This window comes from Ambystoma mexicanum, chromosome 6q, assembly GCF_040938575.1.
Source record: "Ambystoma mexicanum isolate Mex_15411 chromosome 6q, UKY_AmexF1_1, whole genome shotgun sequence".
Classification (NCBI taxonomy): domain Eukaryota; kingdom Metazoa; phylum Chordata; class Amphibia; order Caudata; family Ambystomatidae; genus Ambystoma; species Ambystoma mexicanum.
The window spans coordinates 829589083-829605923 of NC_090937.1; the positions used below are offsets into that span (position 1 = coordinate 829589083).

Sequence of the window (16841 nt, forward strand, 5' to 3'; positions counted from 1 at the left end):
CCTGACCTCACGGGCTTAGTAGGCAAACGCGCCCAGTACAGTACCACGCAACTAAACCCCGAAGCTGGAACCCAATGCAGATCTCCTCACAATACATCGCCCCCCAAATAGGCATATGCCACATCACTTGCAAAGAAAAACGCTACACGGGCCAAATCAGAATAGCAATTTATGCACATCAAAGTCACCAAGCCCATACAGCCATCAGGCCATGAACTCCAAAACACTAATCACCATTGTGGGCTGCATCCGCAAGAAATGACCAGCCACTACTTGTGTGTCGCCCTGTTCCCCCATGGTACACAGAGCCACATTCACGTACGAAAAGGCAACATGGAAGCGCACAGAACCGCAGGGCCGTCCCAATGGGGAGGCACTAGTCCAGCTGAAAGGCCGAAATGTTGCTCCGAGCCACCAGTACTGCGTAAGGGCATGTGGCCCATTGGCGATCGTCCCATAAGATCGTAATGCTGCTCCACTGATTAACACGAAGCAGCAGGTGTCGGGAGTAAAATCCATCTGCAGGAGTGGCATACAGATGGCAGTGGCAAAAGGGGAGGAGATACCTGTCAACCAAAAGAAAAGAAAAAGAACAGAATGGCCATCAGAACTACATTCGAACAACTCACTTCAATGATCACACGAAATCCACAGCCATATGCATGCTAGCCCACTCAAAAGGATCATCACCACCCCAAAACCACTTGCGACTCATAACCATCTATATCGAGGTGCAAACACCATCACAAACGAGTGTACCTGTGCATGCGTCTGTCAAAACAGAATCCATCAGATGGGAATGTTAACGTGCATGGACACAAGTGTCTGAGGGCGCCTCGAGACAGGGAGGGCTCAACAAGGCCAGATAGACGATGGTCCCACTATGGCAGCCCTGCATCACATAGCGTAGGGGAGGCGGATAGATCCCAAGAAGCCCTGTACATGGCAAACTCTGTATCAAATCACCTGCCCATGCATCCATTCATCATTCCCTCATCCCGGGATCAAAACGCCTGAATAATTACTCACATAACATTAGAAACATCCATTGAGTCTGTGCGTTATGCAGCCTGCAAAATCCACAGTGCCCCAGCCCGTAATTCCAGTGTTGTGAAGTAACATGTATTTGGGAACGGCCGGCCTCATCGCCCACGTAGCTATTGCGCATCCCAAACTATTCATATCAATCATTGCTCCCTCGCCATGGGCCCTGTCTCAAGGACATTGAACAATAGAACGTTATATTTGCAGTCAGACCTGTGGGCATCTCCTCGCCGCTAGCTGAAGACCGAAAGCGCCGCCCTTCGAAATCCTCATTTGCAACACCACGTCGGAAAGGCATCTGTGGCCGTTTGAAATCACTAATTATTCCATCGAGTGCGGCTGTGTGTGAAAATGGCAACTGCCTTCACCCACGAATGGGACGCCCCACCCGTCGTTGCAACTCGGTACAGTGATGCATGAGGGCCCACCGTTACTCGAGTACTACGTTCCACTGACCCTTCACAAGTCTGTTCGCGACTGCACAGATAGAATGGGAAACAATGGGACCATAGCCGAATGAACATATCAACCAATCTTACACGGCCATCGGGTACAAATACATGATAGCAATAGCAAGATACCATTCCCCGAATTGCAGCGTTGTGCGCGTGACGTGCTCGGCCAAAGGGGAGGGCAGTTTGCACAGGTGGAATGAATCACCACAGGTGGAGGCCATACAGCCTGAAAACACATAAATTGCACAGCCAGTCTCCTCCCACAACCACACCGAAATGCTACCGGCAGGACTCGCGATGTTGGCCCTGGGGGACCTGATAGCACTGCAAGTGCTCCAACTCCAAGAAGAAGACGAACACCAACTACAACCAGCAGCACGGAGGAGACGCAGGAGGAGGAGGAGGCCAAGGCAGGGCCAGCAAGGCCCACCAGCACAGCCACTACCACCACGCAGGCAGCCCGCAGTCCCACGCCTCCGAGCACATCCGTTCAACCTCACTGATGAGCAGATCCACACCCTCTACCGTTTGGACCGGGACACCATAGCCGCCATTGTGGACATGACACGCATGCATGGCATTTCTCAGCCACTGTTCTCACGGACACTATTGCAAGTGCTCGATGCCCTCCTGCAGCACGCAGACGACTACATCTCCCTACCACGCTCGGAGCAGGAAATTACAAACACGAAAGTGGGATTCCATGCACTTGCCGGCATACCGGGTTGCATTGGTGCCATCGACTGCACCCATGTTGAATTGGTCGTCCCACATGCCATGGAGGCCCAGTACCGCAACCGAAAACAATTTCATTCCCTGAATGTACAAATGGTGTGTGACTCCAACAGGATCATTACACATTGTTGTGCCCGATTCCCTGGATCAACCCATGATTCTATGGTCTTGAGGAACTCTACAATACCACGCTACATGGAGCGACACGCAGGGAACAGATCCTGGCTACTCGGTGAGTCTCATTACATGCATGATGATGTGGGGTATGTGAATTGGCAATGACCTGGCAGGAAGGGGGGGGGGGTGCGTACGTATCAATGGCATTCCACATCATACGTTTCTCGTCCACATACAGGTGATGCTGGATATCCACTGAAGAGATGGCTCCTCACACCAGTCCGGAACCCACGGGACCAGCATGAGAAGGACTACAACCATGCCCACTCACGTACCCGTGTAGTCATAGAACAGGCATTCGGCCTACTGAAGGGCCGTTTCCGCTGCCTCAGCAGGTCTGGCGGGGCACTCCTGTACCGCCATGAGAAGGTTGCAAAGATGGTGATGGCATGTGTCATGCTCCACAACATGTGCGTACGTAGAAATGTGCCCATGCCCCTGACGCAGAACTGCAAGCACCTGAAGATGGTCATGATGAGGGTGGGGATGTGGCAGCACCTCATGGAGTCTGCGAGGCACCGGAGGCCCGTGACATTCGTCAGCATCTCATTGATGTATGCTTCTAGCACTCACGCCTGGTGGCTGATACATGGACACGGGACTCGTGGCACTGCGTGTGTCTGGGACATGCACAATATGGACTGTACGCCTATGATGGCCTAGTACACAAAGATCAATGTCCACACATCTCATTGGTTGATCGTGCACTTTTTATGGCATATGTGATGTCATGTTGAACACCCTATCGACCCGCCACCCAAGTGAGCCCAACACACCCCCTCCACCCCCCTACATCCCCCCCGAACACCAGTGTCCAAAGATGCTCATTGTCAGTGGGCTGTCGCTATTGCATGCCCCCTCTGCGGGTATCAGGGGCACCCCTGCCTGTGGAGCGCAGGTTCCTTCCAGATCTACGTTGGGGGCTGCCCTGGACGGAACTTGCAACGGATGATGTGTCTGCCTGCTCACGTCCATGCATGTCCCTAAGGGTTTGCGAGAGCTCAGTGAGCACACGGCGCACTGCGGCAAGTTCGGCACATACGTCCTTGGCCGTCGCATGCAGTTCCCCCCTGAGGCTCTCGGTGCTTCTCTCCATTTGGACTCTCAGGCTCTCGGTGCTACTCTCGATTTGTGCCCTAAGTGTCTCAGTTGATGTTTCTATGTCTGCCTTAGTGCCCCCACATTCATCAGCATGGTCCTTGAGGAGCGTGGCCAGTTGCTGCTGTTGTTCGATCAACTGGTCGAGGGACTGTTGCCTCTGCTGGGCCAAGGCCATTTGCGGGGGTGTCACAGAGGGGCTGTTGTCCTCATGTTGCCTTGCCACAGGGCTTGTGGGGGATGGCCAGTCGTCGTCTTGTGGGTGCGCCTGCGTGGTATCCTCATGTTGTACGGGATGGGACAGACAGGGGGATTGGGACAGGTCATGGATGGATCTGACTTCGGCATCCCCGTTTTCTGTGTCGGAGCATGCTGCCATCAATGGGGTGTCACCTATGGTGCTGCTGCCACCAGAGGCAGTGCCTTCTGTGGCATCCATTGGGGGGACCTGTGGTGGTGGTGTTGTGGGCATGCTGGCTGCTGGGGTGCCTGTTGATGTTCCCTCCTCTGTGCTGCCACCTGATTTGTGCTGCTGCCGTGTCTTGATGCGTGCAGCTGAGGTGGAGGGTCTCTGGCCGTTGGTCTTGGCCCTCTTTGCAGGTGTGCTGGTAGGGGTGTCCTGTAGCTCGTCGTTTGGATCGGACCCTGTGGTGGAGTAGAGGAGGGCGAGGGTTATTGATGGGTCTGTGGGAATTGGAATGGCATTGTATCACATGCATTGGGGTGGTACCTGAGGGTGATTTGGGTCGGGGCCTTGGAGGTGCTTTGATTTGTGTGTGGAGTGAGGGTGCAGTTGTTTGGCAGCCTGCAGTTAGGGTGTGCCTGCTGCACGTGTAGTGCGTGTATTAGGGGTTTTTAATTATTTATGTATTTATTGTGGGTTTTAACGTGCGCTATCAGGCCGATGTATGTGGACGTTCTCCTGGACATGTGTTTCTGTTGCACTATGTGGACGCATGGTACTTCACATGGATGGACTGTGTGGATTTGGCATTGTTTTATCTGGCCCACCTACCTGTATCTTCGGATGTCTGCACTCCTTTCTCCATCCCTCCGACTCCCTCTATGCTCTCCATTCCGATGGTGGAGGCACAGATTTCTTCCCAGGGGGTCAACTTGATGGGTGATTCAGGACCTCCCCCGGTGGCTGTGGCAATGTTGCGGTTGGCAGAGAGTGTGCTGCGGACGCGTATCCGCAGGTCGTCCCATCGCTTGCGGCATTGCTGTGGGGTGCGGGGTGCGGTCCCCACCGCACTTACCCGCTGTGCCACCAGAGCCCATATGGCCTTCTTGTTTGCAAGTGCCGTCCTGGTCATTTGCGTGCAGAAGACGACGGCAGCATTCTCCTGGAGGGTCTCTGTTAGCACGGTGAGTTCCTCACGGGAGAAGTGGACCTGCCGCTTGCGGTCGCACGCTTTCTTCGCTGCTTTTCCCATTTTTCTTGGTTTCGCTAGGGTGGTTGACGGGTTGGGGTGTGTTTCAGGGTAGTGATTTTAGTGGTTGTGTGGTTTTAGTGTATTTATAGGTGTACGCCGGGATGTTTCCCGTTCCGGGCCCATGTTTTAACTTCCGTTTCCGTATATTTCCGGGCACCGTACTTTCCGGTAGGCGCACACTGCGGTGACCGCTAAGAGGGGTGGCGGTATTGCACCTAGGGCGCCGTACGGCGGCGGTGTGGGCCGTTTTGGGGTCATTTCCGCCATCGCGGACTTTGCACTTCCGCCATGCCGTGGTGCTCGTGCCCGATGGGTCGGAATGGGCCGCACTTTGCTCCTTCGTGCAATGGCGGAAACGCTATTTACGCTGTGGCGCTCCGGTCAGTCGCTTTCCGCCAGGGTCGTAATGAGGGCCAATGTGTTTTATGTGTAGGGAGATGGGGCAGGTGGGAGCCCTGAATGCTTTGCTGTCGGACCAACGTGATGGCGTCTGAGAAGCTGGCTTACATAGCCTGGCTTACAGAGCAGGCCCAGATGCACTGTGGCTAGTTTTTATTTTGATGTCAGCTGGCCCCTTCTGCGCATAATGTAGCACATGCAGGAGTGTACCATAAGCCCTTTCTATGGGGATTGATCATGGTGCGACCGGGGCAATGGAAGTTGTGCCGACAGCTGGAAGTGATTACGTGCCATGAAAGGCAAAAGACTGAAATCAGGGCTCCTTGAGGCAGGCGAGCAGAAGCTATTGGGTCAGAGTAAAGAATACAGTGCCCTGCACAAAAGATTTGAAGAATTGTGTTGGTGGTGTCTTACCACGAAGGTGCGATGCACTAAGGCGAATGAGATGTGTGCTTGTTGCGATGAAATAGGAGAGGTTTTGCATACTGTCAATCACATGGCTTACAAATGCTGTCCTGAGAGCGGATCATCTGCTCAGCCTTTTTGTTGTGGGGTATAGAGAACCCAGGAGAATCTTTCACCCAAACCTTTGAAACTGCTGCTGGTCTACTGGGTCTACTGGTCTACTGGGTGAATCATCCTGAACCAGTTAGTCACTTAGTCTAGATTAAAGTGGTCCATTAAAATAGGGCATGTCATAATAATGCCTTAGGGCATATATTGTGTGTTTGCCCTGGAGCTAAGAGTGCCTATAGTGCTGACAGGTATTATCATAAGTGTATATTTTCTTAGTTCTATTTGCGTTCCGCCCATCAGCTTTCAACTCAGAGGCCTCTCGTGGTTGTGACAAATTGGATTCTGCTCCACAGGAGTGCAACAATGAGTAGGGGTAAAAATGCCCACTCAGCCCTCAATAAGGACAGTTAAGATATATAGCTCCTCTGCATTTTGTGCTAACATGGGCAAAGGGAGTTATTATAGCAACTCAAGAATATGCTATGAATGTGAATGTGATTCAGTAGTGATCCAAACTACAGAGTAACATAGTCATAAGTAAACTGAATGTTTAATCAATTGACTATAAATATAGATCTCCTTTAATTAAACGCAGCATCTGCAAAATAACTAATAGAAACGCTCTGTACAAAAGGCCACACCTGTGGAAGAACAGAGAGATGTAACAGAATGAAGAAAGTTGCACTCGTGAATACAGGGGTGATAGGCAATACCAACTGAAATGTTGATAGAAGATACCGAGGTGACCTAACCAGTCTTTGGGATCCAATGAACAGAGGGGGCAGTCTGTGGTCAACAGTACCTGGTTTTAGTTCTTTGGTGGGTTGTCGAGCATTGATGCGAGCGGTTCATCGTTTGGGCCCAAGCAGCAAGCAGGTGTTGAGTAGGGATGAATGTGGTCTCACTGTGCGTTCCAAAGGGGGGGCTTTCAGTGATGCAGGTCGAGGCATTCCCAGGGATCTCTCTGAGGTTAGGCCATGGGCAAGTTGGGCTTTAGGTACTGGGAGGGATCAATGAGTGACACTCCAGCGGTTTGAGACGGTGGGCGACAGTCATCGAATTGGTGACCTGTGTGCGCCAATGTGCCAGTCGATGAAGTGTTCTTTCGAATGCTAGTCGGGTCGAGCCATGGTTGTAACCCTGGGCCTGTAATTCTCCAGGACGTGCAGATAGGGTCCATCAAGCAGTTGATTTGGGCCTAGCAGGCAACGGGCTCATGTAGGGCACAATACAGTGTTGTGCTTGTTTTAGGTGCAAGCATTATAGTTTGGATGGGTAGAAGAGGGGAAAAGCCAGACCCAGCATATTCCCTCTCATTCTATGTGCAGTAAACATGGTGTAACCGTTTGGTCTGGCAGAACAGGGAACTTCAGCTGGTCTGGTCCCCAGATGCCGTGAGGCCCACACATAGGGATTCAGGGACTGGATGGTTCTGTTCAGGGTCTGCTCTCCTAGTTTTAACAGATTCCTACACAGAGTGGAAAGTCCTGGTCCACAGCAAATGTCACTGCAATGTGCCCAAGGAGTGGGTAGAGGGAAGAGCTCCCCTCTGCCTTGGACAGCTCCTTCTTGACCGCAGGATGAGGTCTTCAGACAGTACACATTTTCCAAAGGAGGTCCAGTGAGTTCTTCCCAGGTGATGTTCGAGAAGGGCTGAGAGACCCCTTCTTTTAAAGGCAAGAGTGCCCAAGTGATTGGACTATGGCTAACCTGCCTTACTGATCCAATACCTGTACTTCAGAGTCATAGACCTTGCCCTTCTTACATCACACCCAATGTGCTTTGCTCCAAAGTAAGCTGAGAGGACAGGAAGGAGGGAGAGGGACAGAGAGAACAAATAATTGTGCATATAGTGTAAATCTCCCCTCCATTGAAATGCTGCTTGCCTACTCTGATCCCACCCCTTCCCTTTTCACTAAGAACAAAGACCTTTAGAGATGCAAAACCTTGGTGTGAGGCTGCTCCTTTTTAATGGGTGTGTTCCTTTGAGGCCTGGGCCCAGGACTGTGGCTTGCTGTGCGGTTGTGTCTGCCTGAGGGTGCTACCTGCCCTCACAAAGAGATCAAAGAAGAACAATGGCCATTTAGGTACCGGTCCTTCCATTTGGCAGCCTCAACCTGTATGGCCAGAATACACATCACCATCCACAGCAGAGCTGACTCTCGGGGGTTGACACATATGCAATATCAATTTGTATGTGGCAGCCATGATCATGAGTAGCACCATGCACTATGCCTAAACTCAGGAATAGCTTTATTTTAGAGTTTACCCTGCAACCATCATGGGTTACTTATGATCACCGTAGATTTTTATACAGGGGTGCATGTCTACAATGTTGCACCGGCACTGCAGAGACTTGGCTATCAATGTGGCTGTCCAGTGGGCACGTGTGACCTTTGGTCATATTCTGTGTTGGTGTTTGAGATCCAGCTACTGATGCAGAAGGGCACAAGGTCACTATGCTTTTGGTATGGAGCTATGAAAGGGAAATCTGATCAGTAGATTATCCTTTCAGAAATGGAATCATTTTAATTATTAATACAAATAAAAAAAAAGCCAGGGCTTTACACCCTTGCAGGATGGCAATTTCTCAAACTGGTAAGTTGGCCTAAATGCTGTAGCCTTGCAGAACAGGTGGTAAACCTGTAGAAAATCAATTGTTTGTAAACATGTATATTACCTCTGTTGCTTTGCTGAAATCTTACTGCAATATTTGTAATGCATTAAGTGCTCATGTATAGTTATGGTTATGCACACAATGGTTTTTCGTTCAGGATTGTATTCACTTGATTCAATATTGATTGGTCACTGTCCCGTTCCTTACAAATAATAATGCAAGTGTGGGATCCCTCTTCCCTTAGGCGCTCATGTTCCATTGATAGCCAACTCATGATGTATGCTCACTATATTATCCCCATCTTCACATTTACTTCTACAATGATATCATTAATCTGGTTCTATCCCATATATTTAAAAAACATTTCTTTGTTTTATATTAACCATTTGTTCTAGCTTGCTGCTCGGTGTCTTCACCTCCCGGGTTTTAAATATAATGAGACCAGTTGACAGACAGTGGTGGATGCAGAATATGGATCACAAAGTGTGCCTTGTATTCTTCAGTCAAAATTCCCTGCACAAGTCACTATGTTTACAGAGCTGATATGCATGCAGATGAAGGTGGCGGCTTGTTCCTACAGTTAAGCGGCAGGCTCTCCTTGTACATGCAAGTGCCTGGAAAGATCCCAAGAGGTGCATATGCATTTGTCAACTGCAGTTAGTTAAGGTTTGGGGTCAGCAACCAACGTGTATGGCTGCAGACAGCACATTAACAGTGACAGGTCCTAAAGGGATGATCATTGCAATTGTATTTTATTACATTTCCACCAAGTTTGTAAGGGTAGTGTCATGGCCCTTAGTGGGATAAAACATGGGCCAGAGAGAAATGAGTTGTTAAACTGTTACTTCAGTAAGGTGTATTACAATGGAACAGCCAATCAACTTGCTAGGGGCAAGAATGCCAACTCATTTACTTAATCTGTGTCATGTTACGAAGATGTGGTCAGTTCCGGGGAAACCTCGAAAGGTAGAGTCTCTTGGACAGGTTCAAAACTTTTCAAAGGGTAAGTTCTTCCGTTTTTTGTTACGTTTGGGCCATGGTGTCTGCAAGCGGCTGAATCAAACAAACAGATGTACATATGTACATATGTGCAAATTGAGCCAAACAGAACATAAAGAACTTCAAATAATATGCCACCGTTGATCTCTTGGTGGCCTACCCCATCACACGTTCAGTAAGATGCCAGCCTCTGTTGTTCAGACTTTCCCTAGCATTGTTCTTGTGCATCTAGTGGATGGGAGGGTGCCTCCTCCTTATGGATCTTAAATCGACATGGGCAACTGGGGATTGTCCTGCAGTGGTAATCATCCTGGAGCTAACCTTTTGAGGCCCTGGAGCACTATTTCGAAAGAATATTACCCCAAAGTTTTTAAATGGTCCTCTCTAGGCTTCCCACCACCTCCCTCTCAGATTGTCTCCATAATATGGAATTCAATGCCAACATCTCTTTAATGTCACAACATCAGTCTCTTGTTGCTTACTTCTCATCTTATTCCTTCGACCTTTCCTGCACTGCCCTGACACCACAACTTTATGAGGGTTCTGATTGAATCTACTCTTTGTCTCCTCCTGCTCCTGTTCTTCTATTTCCTCAAAATGTTTCTTTTTGCCTCCCCTGACTTTAATATTCTAGGGGATTGTCTGCTTCATTTCTCAAACTCTGATCATTCCTTTATTTAATCATGTTCTGACTTTTTCTCATCTTCTCTTTAGGCATCTCCCCCTCAGGCACCCTACAACATGGATTGAATTCTTCAGACCCTCTTTCATGATTCCTCAAACCACTTAATTCTTAACTTCTGTCACAAACTCTTCCTGAAAGTTCTCACCACATGGTCCCTAAAACACCGATGTAACCAAGTGTTTTCTTCACAATCTCTTGCATTGAACCTGTTTGGGTGCTTCTCTCTCCAGAATGTTGGTTTGCTCTCTCTGCAGTATTCTGGTATGTTCTTTTCCCAGGCTCTTGAGTAGCTCTCTCTCGTCCAAAACTCTTAGATATTTTATTTCCATCCACAGAATCCTGGTTATTTCTATCATCAGCATTCTGTGTCTTTCCCTCCCTCGTCTCCCCTTGTCCTCTCACCTGTCTCCTATCTCCTCTTTACCCTGAAATGCAGTATCCTGGTTCTTTCTTTCCCGAGCCTCTTGAGTATGTATCTCTCTCCCAAACCTCTTAGCTATTCTATGTCCATCCACAGACTCCTGTTTATTTCTAACATCAACACTCTTTCTCTCCCTAGGCTACCCCTGACCTCTCACTTGTGTCCTACCTCTTTGTTAGCCTGAATTCCTGTGTCTGTCCTGTGACTGTGTCCTGTGGTTCTTCTGCTCTCTTTGCAAGATGTCTCCAAGTAAGCTTTGATGCCAACTCCCACTGCTTCCTTTGCTAGGACATTGTCCCACCTTCGCAGCCTCTCTTTGATGCAAGGTAACTAATCTTTGCCTGGCTATTTATTTTATTTATTTCAAGATTCATAAAAGCAAGCATCTAGACATTACTTGAAAAGGTACACGTACAGATGCAGTTTCGGTCGTGGTATGGAGGCATTACTTTGAAAAGATCGGGTTTGAGTTTCTTTCTGAATAAGTTGTAGGATGTGGAGGTTTTTCCAGCAGGTGGCAGCTCTGACTGGAAAACTAGATCCACTCGTCCTTTGCAGAAGAATCTGGTTGTGATGAGACCCAGGATCGGCAGAATGCCCCCACTCCTGGGATGGCTTGCATCTTTGATGTGGTTCTCTGGGTGGGTCATTCCTACCCTGTATGTGGTCCTATCTTTGCTTGCCAGACTCTGACTCTTCCCTGAGGAATGACTGACTCTGTTATCCGAACTGGCCGTAGGTGCATGCATGTAGGGCCCGTTTAAAATGACTGTTTAACAGTTTGAGTTTTATTTCTTTGTTCTGGTCCAGCACCTTCCCTTTGGGTATTCCTTCTACACCTACATGAGGGGCCCCAAACTTACAGGGGCTGCTGTCTCCACTGGATACCCCTTCCTCTGTTTCCTTAAAAAGACAGGATCATCTGAAGTGGCAATGTGATGGGCCCTGGCATCCCTGGTGTGGGATTATGGTGGTAAACAGAATACACTCTTTCATAACCTGGGCCGGCATCACCAGTCTTGCAGTGGCACCCGCCTCCTTGCCCACTATGCCATTATCCAGCAAGGCAATGCCGGGGACTTGACCACAGAAAAACATAAACCAAATATTTTTAAAAATCCCACTCTTCACAGGATCTCTGTAATTTTCCTATGACAGGGGAAAGAATATATTGATAAATTAATATGGTGGTTGCACGTCCCAAAGTACATCTCTTTGTGAATCTGATGGATGTGGATTCCTATCCCTTGGCATAGGAACCCCCCATAATTCTATAGGTGGTAAATATATTCCCATGCAAAATGATTTGTCATCAAATTCTCTTTTGCAAATCATATCAACGTCAGTTTCTTTCTGGACTTTGGGGGTCATCACGGGCTGGGCGGAGCAGCAAAAATGTGGCGGTCACATTATTACTGCTGCATTACCGCTCGACCCAACCCCGTTTTTGGGCGGAAAGTGGGAAATTTACCTCCAGCTTTTTGCAGAAGACAAATCTCCACACTATCCGCCCATTTGCGGCCCTATTACCGTGACGCTAATAGTGCCACAGTAATAGTGTCCAGAATGGCCCATTGGGTCCAACAGACCCAATGGGAATGGGGACTTACTGGCCACCCCTCCGCAACTTGGGATCCATCGCTTACAGCGGCAGACAGCGTTGTGGTACCGCAATTTGCATTGCGGGTAACCCAACGATTTAACGCTGGTATATCACCAGGACTGTGATAGTGCCCTTTGAGGTGAACTTGTAATCGCAATTCCAGAAATACTTTAGTGAATCCACCCTCATATGTAATGGATGCTAATGTGTGCAGTAAAATAGGAATGCCCAAAGTACGTCCCATACCATGCGTCCATGTGCATCCTCTTTTGGTGATCCGAGAACTACCGGCTATACCATATACCAAATGGTAGTTCATTTGAACACTTAATCCTATCTTTATTGATCTTGAAATGCTGCTTTCATAACTGGGTCCAATATTGCAAATGCGGTTTCAGCATTGTTGTAATTCCCTCTTCTAGCTCGCAATATTTGCACTCCTCCTCCGATGTTTTCCACGTTCGTGCGCATTGCCCATCCATTCGCTCTAACACTACTATTGGAAGGTGCTAGCTCTGAGAGTTATCTTTTACAGAAAAGTAAAATAATGACCATACTATTGAGATATGGACCTTGAGACTGAGCAGACGGACAACGGGAGACAGGGGCTGCATGGTCGCAGAATTGCTCCATGATGAGAATGAAAAGGCCGAATCCACGAAGAAGCACCAGAGTGATTGTTATGTTCTATTTGTCTGTTATTGTTGTTGGTTATTGTTAAAACAAAAGAGAGAAAAAATATGTATTATTTGTATAGCACTTTCGCCAAAGTGCTGTGAATAGAAAATGTACATACAATTATCACCCATCTGAAGGGGCACTCATTTATGGAGCCTGGAAGATGAAATGCTGAATTGACCTTTCTTGATTTGAACCTGAGACCTGCATATCACACAAAGATTGCAGCAGCAGGCGCTCAACCTGCTGATCTAGCTTACCAGCTAAATTCTCTAGCCTGCTCTTTTATGTTATTATGGTTTTTGTAATATGCTAACACTGCTTGTCAGTTGCTTTGAAGCACTTCACAGAAGGGTCCAAGAGGGCAGAAGAAACAGGTTAGGGAACAGGAGAGGAACAATCCAAAAAAGCTCAAAGTCTGGTGTGCTTCTAGAACCTTCTACAGGTGTCTGAAATTCGTCTTCAAGCAGAGAGGCAGAGAGATACAAACGGTTTGGCCTGGAGAGTACATATGCGTCACATTTTTACGTACTGTAACCCTTCCACTGCAATTGAACTCGGTGGTATCCGTACAAAGAAAGGTGACACTCTTTTACTCAATTTTAAAAATCACACAAAAACCAAGGTTTGATACCTTTTTATTGGACTCACTAAAACAATATGCTGAGATAGTACAAGGCGTTAGCTTTCAAAGTCCCAAGGATCTATTCATCAGATGATGGATGCAGAGCGAATGAGTAACGATAACAGAATAAACTCATTATTTGTGAGTTTGTCACTCATTGGCTTTGCAGACTCTATTGGAATTCAAAAGCTACTGCCTTGCAGCAACTCAGCTCTGTTTTTTCGTTGATCCATTAAAAGGCATTCAAAATAAAACTTGGATTTTATGTGCTCTTAATGCCCAGTTAATTGTATTCAAAGTATTAACCCCATGAGGCTGAAGGGCTGAGTCGGCCTTCCCGGGTTTCTGGACTGCGCTCGCAGGTTGCACAGGCAGCTCTGGCATTAGTGCCTGAGTCCCTGAGATATCGCTCAGGTGATTGCCCGCCAAAATAAAAGTAGTTCACTGAGCCTGACACAAGCCTCTATTGTACTCTGGCATTAGGTTTGGCTTCAAATTTCATACATAAAGACATTCGAGCATTGTGAAAGTGCAAGCCAACGGCACGAGTGTGTGCAATGTGTTCATTGGGTATGCACAACATAAAGCACTCGACAACAGATTGCACGTGGATTAAGAGATGGAAGCGCTGGAAAATAATGCTGGCACGTAATGAATAGCTTGCTTAATTTAAAGGAAGTCTCACCTGAGATCCAATGAGCTTTTCACTTGGCTTAATGTGCCTCTGAAATTCACACTCGATCGGCTGGATCACTTTTATGCCATCCTCGCAGAATACATAGAACATGTTCCCAATGCCTAGTCCTTAAGAACAAAAAGAAATGCCTGGGATCAGTTCGGAAGAATTCATTAGGAATTTAAGGTTGGACAGCATTCTATGTTTTTCATTAACAGAGATTAGAACACCTATGATAATATAAAAAAAAAGAGGGCAGAGACTAACATTTATTGGATTGAATGCTTGCCTTCCATCTATCCAGAGATCTCGTCCAAATACATGTTTTCACTAGTTTCTCTGTTTCCCCCTCTTCCCCTGTTCCCTCTCTCTCTCTGCACTTGCAGGCTCCGAATGTTCACAAGGCCTAGTATGACCGCTTTTTGTATGTTGCTCATCACTGATATTATATTCCATTGTTTGGCTGTTCCCTTCCCTTTGCCCTGTGGGCTCTTTGAAACGCAATGGCCCTCATTCCGAGGTTGGTGATAGTCATGGCGCAATTTGCGCCATGAATGCCACCAATAACGGGTCCGGCAGCGGTATAGTTCAATGGGGACTTACCGGTGTAGTCCGACCTTTGCAGGACCGGTAAGTCCCCATTGAAAATGCCATTCCCCATTCCCATTTCAGCCCCAATAGGGTCCCATCCACAACGGCTGGTCAGACCAGCCGTTAATGGTGTGACCCACTAAGGGACCTTGTAGTAGGGCGGTAAGGGATTACCGGCACCGGTCTCCTTACCCGTGCCCAGTATCCACCACCGCCCCTTGGAATGAGGGCCAATGTATTGATGTAGAAGCGCCTTACACATGCCCCCAAAAAATGAATTATTAACTAAATAAATAAATACATTTCAACATGTTTATGAACCGTGCTAATGCCCCAGTGCCAGAGTCTCCTACTAGGGAGCCTATGATAATTGTTGATGGAGCAGAAAGCGGCCACAGCATATAGCAAGGAGCCATGCATTGTTTAGCATCTGTTGTTTTGCTTTGTGTTGAGTCTCCAACTTCAGTCCTTCAGAGGTGCAGATTTGCTACTTGTGTAACATGGAAAAGAGCAAGCAGCTTCTTCCTCCATCCATGTTATCTAATGGTTTTGGACTCTGCCCCAAAAAAAGCAGTCTAATTTGTGTACTTTCTCTGCTATGTGACATAAAATGAAACCAATTTACCATCTAAGTCACATCTTTCATTTTGGAAAAATACGTTTTGGAAAAATTGAACAATATTTATATTTTTGCATGAACGAAAATAATAAACTAATCTGTTTCTGCTCTCATTTGCGTTGCTTTACTTAAAATATTATGTAATCGAGTCAAGAAAAAAGGCATTTCATTCCATCGCAATAGTCTTAGGTTCTTATTAGGTCTTAACATGGCCGCTCAATTTCGAATACAACAATCAGGTGAACGGTAGTAAATGCATTTGCTCAATTTTTAGCACTGGCGCAAACAAACGTTAGACAATGCAGCCCTAAAACATCCAAAACAATGACTCCGTTTTTGATTTTCAGTTTGAGCAAGTGATTTAATTTGCATTTTGTACATTGATGCATTAAATTGCCTGATTTACAGAAAGTTTTGCGCGGAGCATTAGCATATTGCTCAAGAAAAACACACTGTGCGTGGCGCAAAACTAATTCCACCGATTTATAGACCAACCTCTGTGCAGGTTCCAAGCTCTGTGCGCCATGTCTGCATGCCTTGTGCAAGGCGTGAGGGACTGGCCAGCGCAAAGACCGAGAAGGGGGGTGGAAATTCAAACGTCCTAATTAAAGCAGAGAAATGAGGGATAACATGGGAGCGGGGAGGGAGGCAATGTGCTAAAGCACAAAACACAACCCATGCAGTGCAAACAAACCCATATTCACAGATTCACTTCTGCATCCACAAAAAAAGGATTACAATTCTACCTCCACCCGTGACCAGGCGCAAGGTGAGACTGCACCATGCAGTTGCAGGTTTAGAACCCGCCATGCAATTGTAGTGAAACTTCGCTACCATGTCCGACCAGCATTGCTCGCATACCTACTGCTTCATGGAAGGAGAAGGAAGGCCAGAACCTACCACGATATTCGGCATGTCTGATGAGGAAATATGTGGCACATATCACTTCCCCTCCATGTCATCCTTGAATTCGTCAGGGAGTGGGATTATGACCTGGTGTCATGAGCCATGTGCTTTCAGCCAATAGAACCCTTGTTGAAAGTCCTAACTGCCCTTCACTTCTTGGGGACTGGCACATTCCACTGGACCACAGCCATTGTTGGGGGTATGTCACAGCCTACACAATCCCACTGACTCAAACAGGTCCTAAGTTGCATCATTGCGCTTGTGCACAGCCACATAGAAATTACATGCAACGTGGAGGCAAGGCAAAGAGTGGCACAGACATTCTATTCAGTTACCCAGTTCCCACGGGTACGTGGAGCAACAGATTGTACTCATGTTGTACTGCAACCCCCACGAGCCACTGAACACATTTATCAGAACAGAAATAATTGGCATTCACTGAACGTGCAGGACATCTGTGATGCAAAGGGTCACATCATGCATGTGAAAGCAAACTACGCTGGATGTACCCACAACAGTAACACATTACGCCATTCCCCATCACACAAGCATTGGGAATGT

General features: G+C 47.6%; 1 protein-coding gene across 4 annotated transcripts in view; it reads right to left on the reverse strand.

Moving 5' to 3' along the window:
- FSTL5 (follistatin like 5) overlaps window positions 1–16841 on the reverse strand; it is a 3721575-nt gene that overhangs the window by 487117 nt on the left and 3217617 nt on the right. For all 4 annotated transcript variants that reach the window (XM_069631359.1, XM_069631360.1, XM_069631358.1 and 1 more), the window contains one exon: window positions 14174–14292. In XM_069631359.1, coding sequence (XP_069487460.1) covers window positions 14174–14292 — 119 coding nt within the window. The remainder of the gene's footprint in view (window positions 1–14173; window positions 14293–16841) is intronic.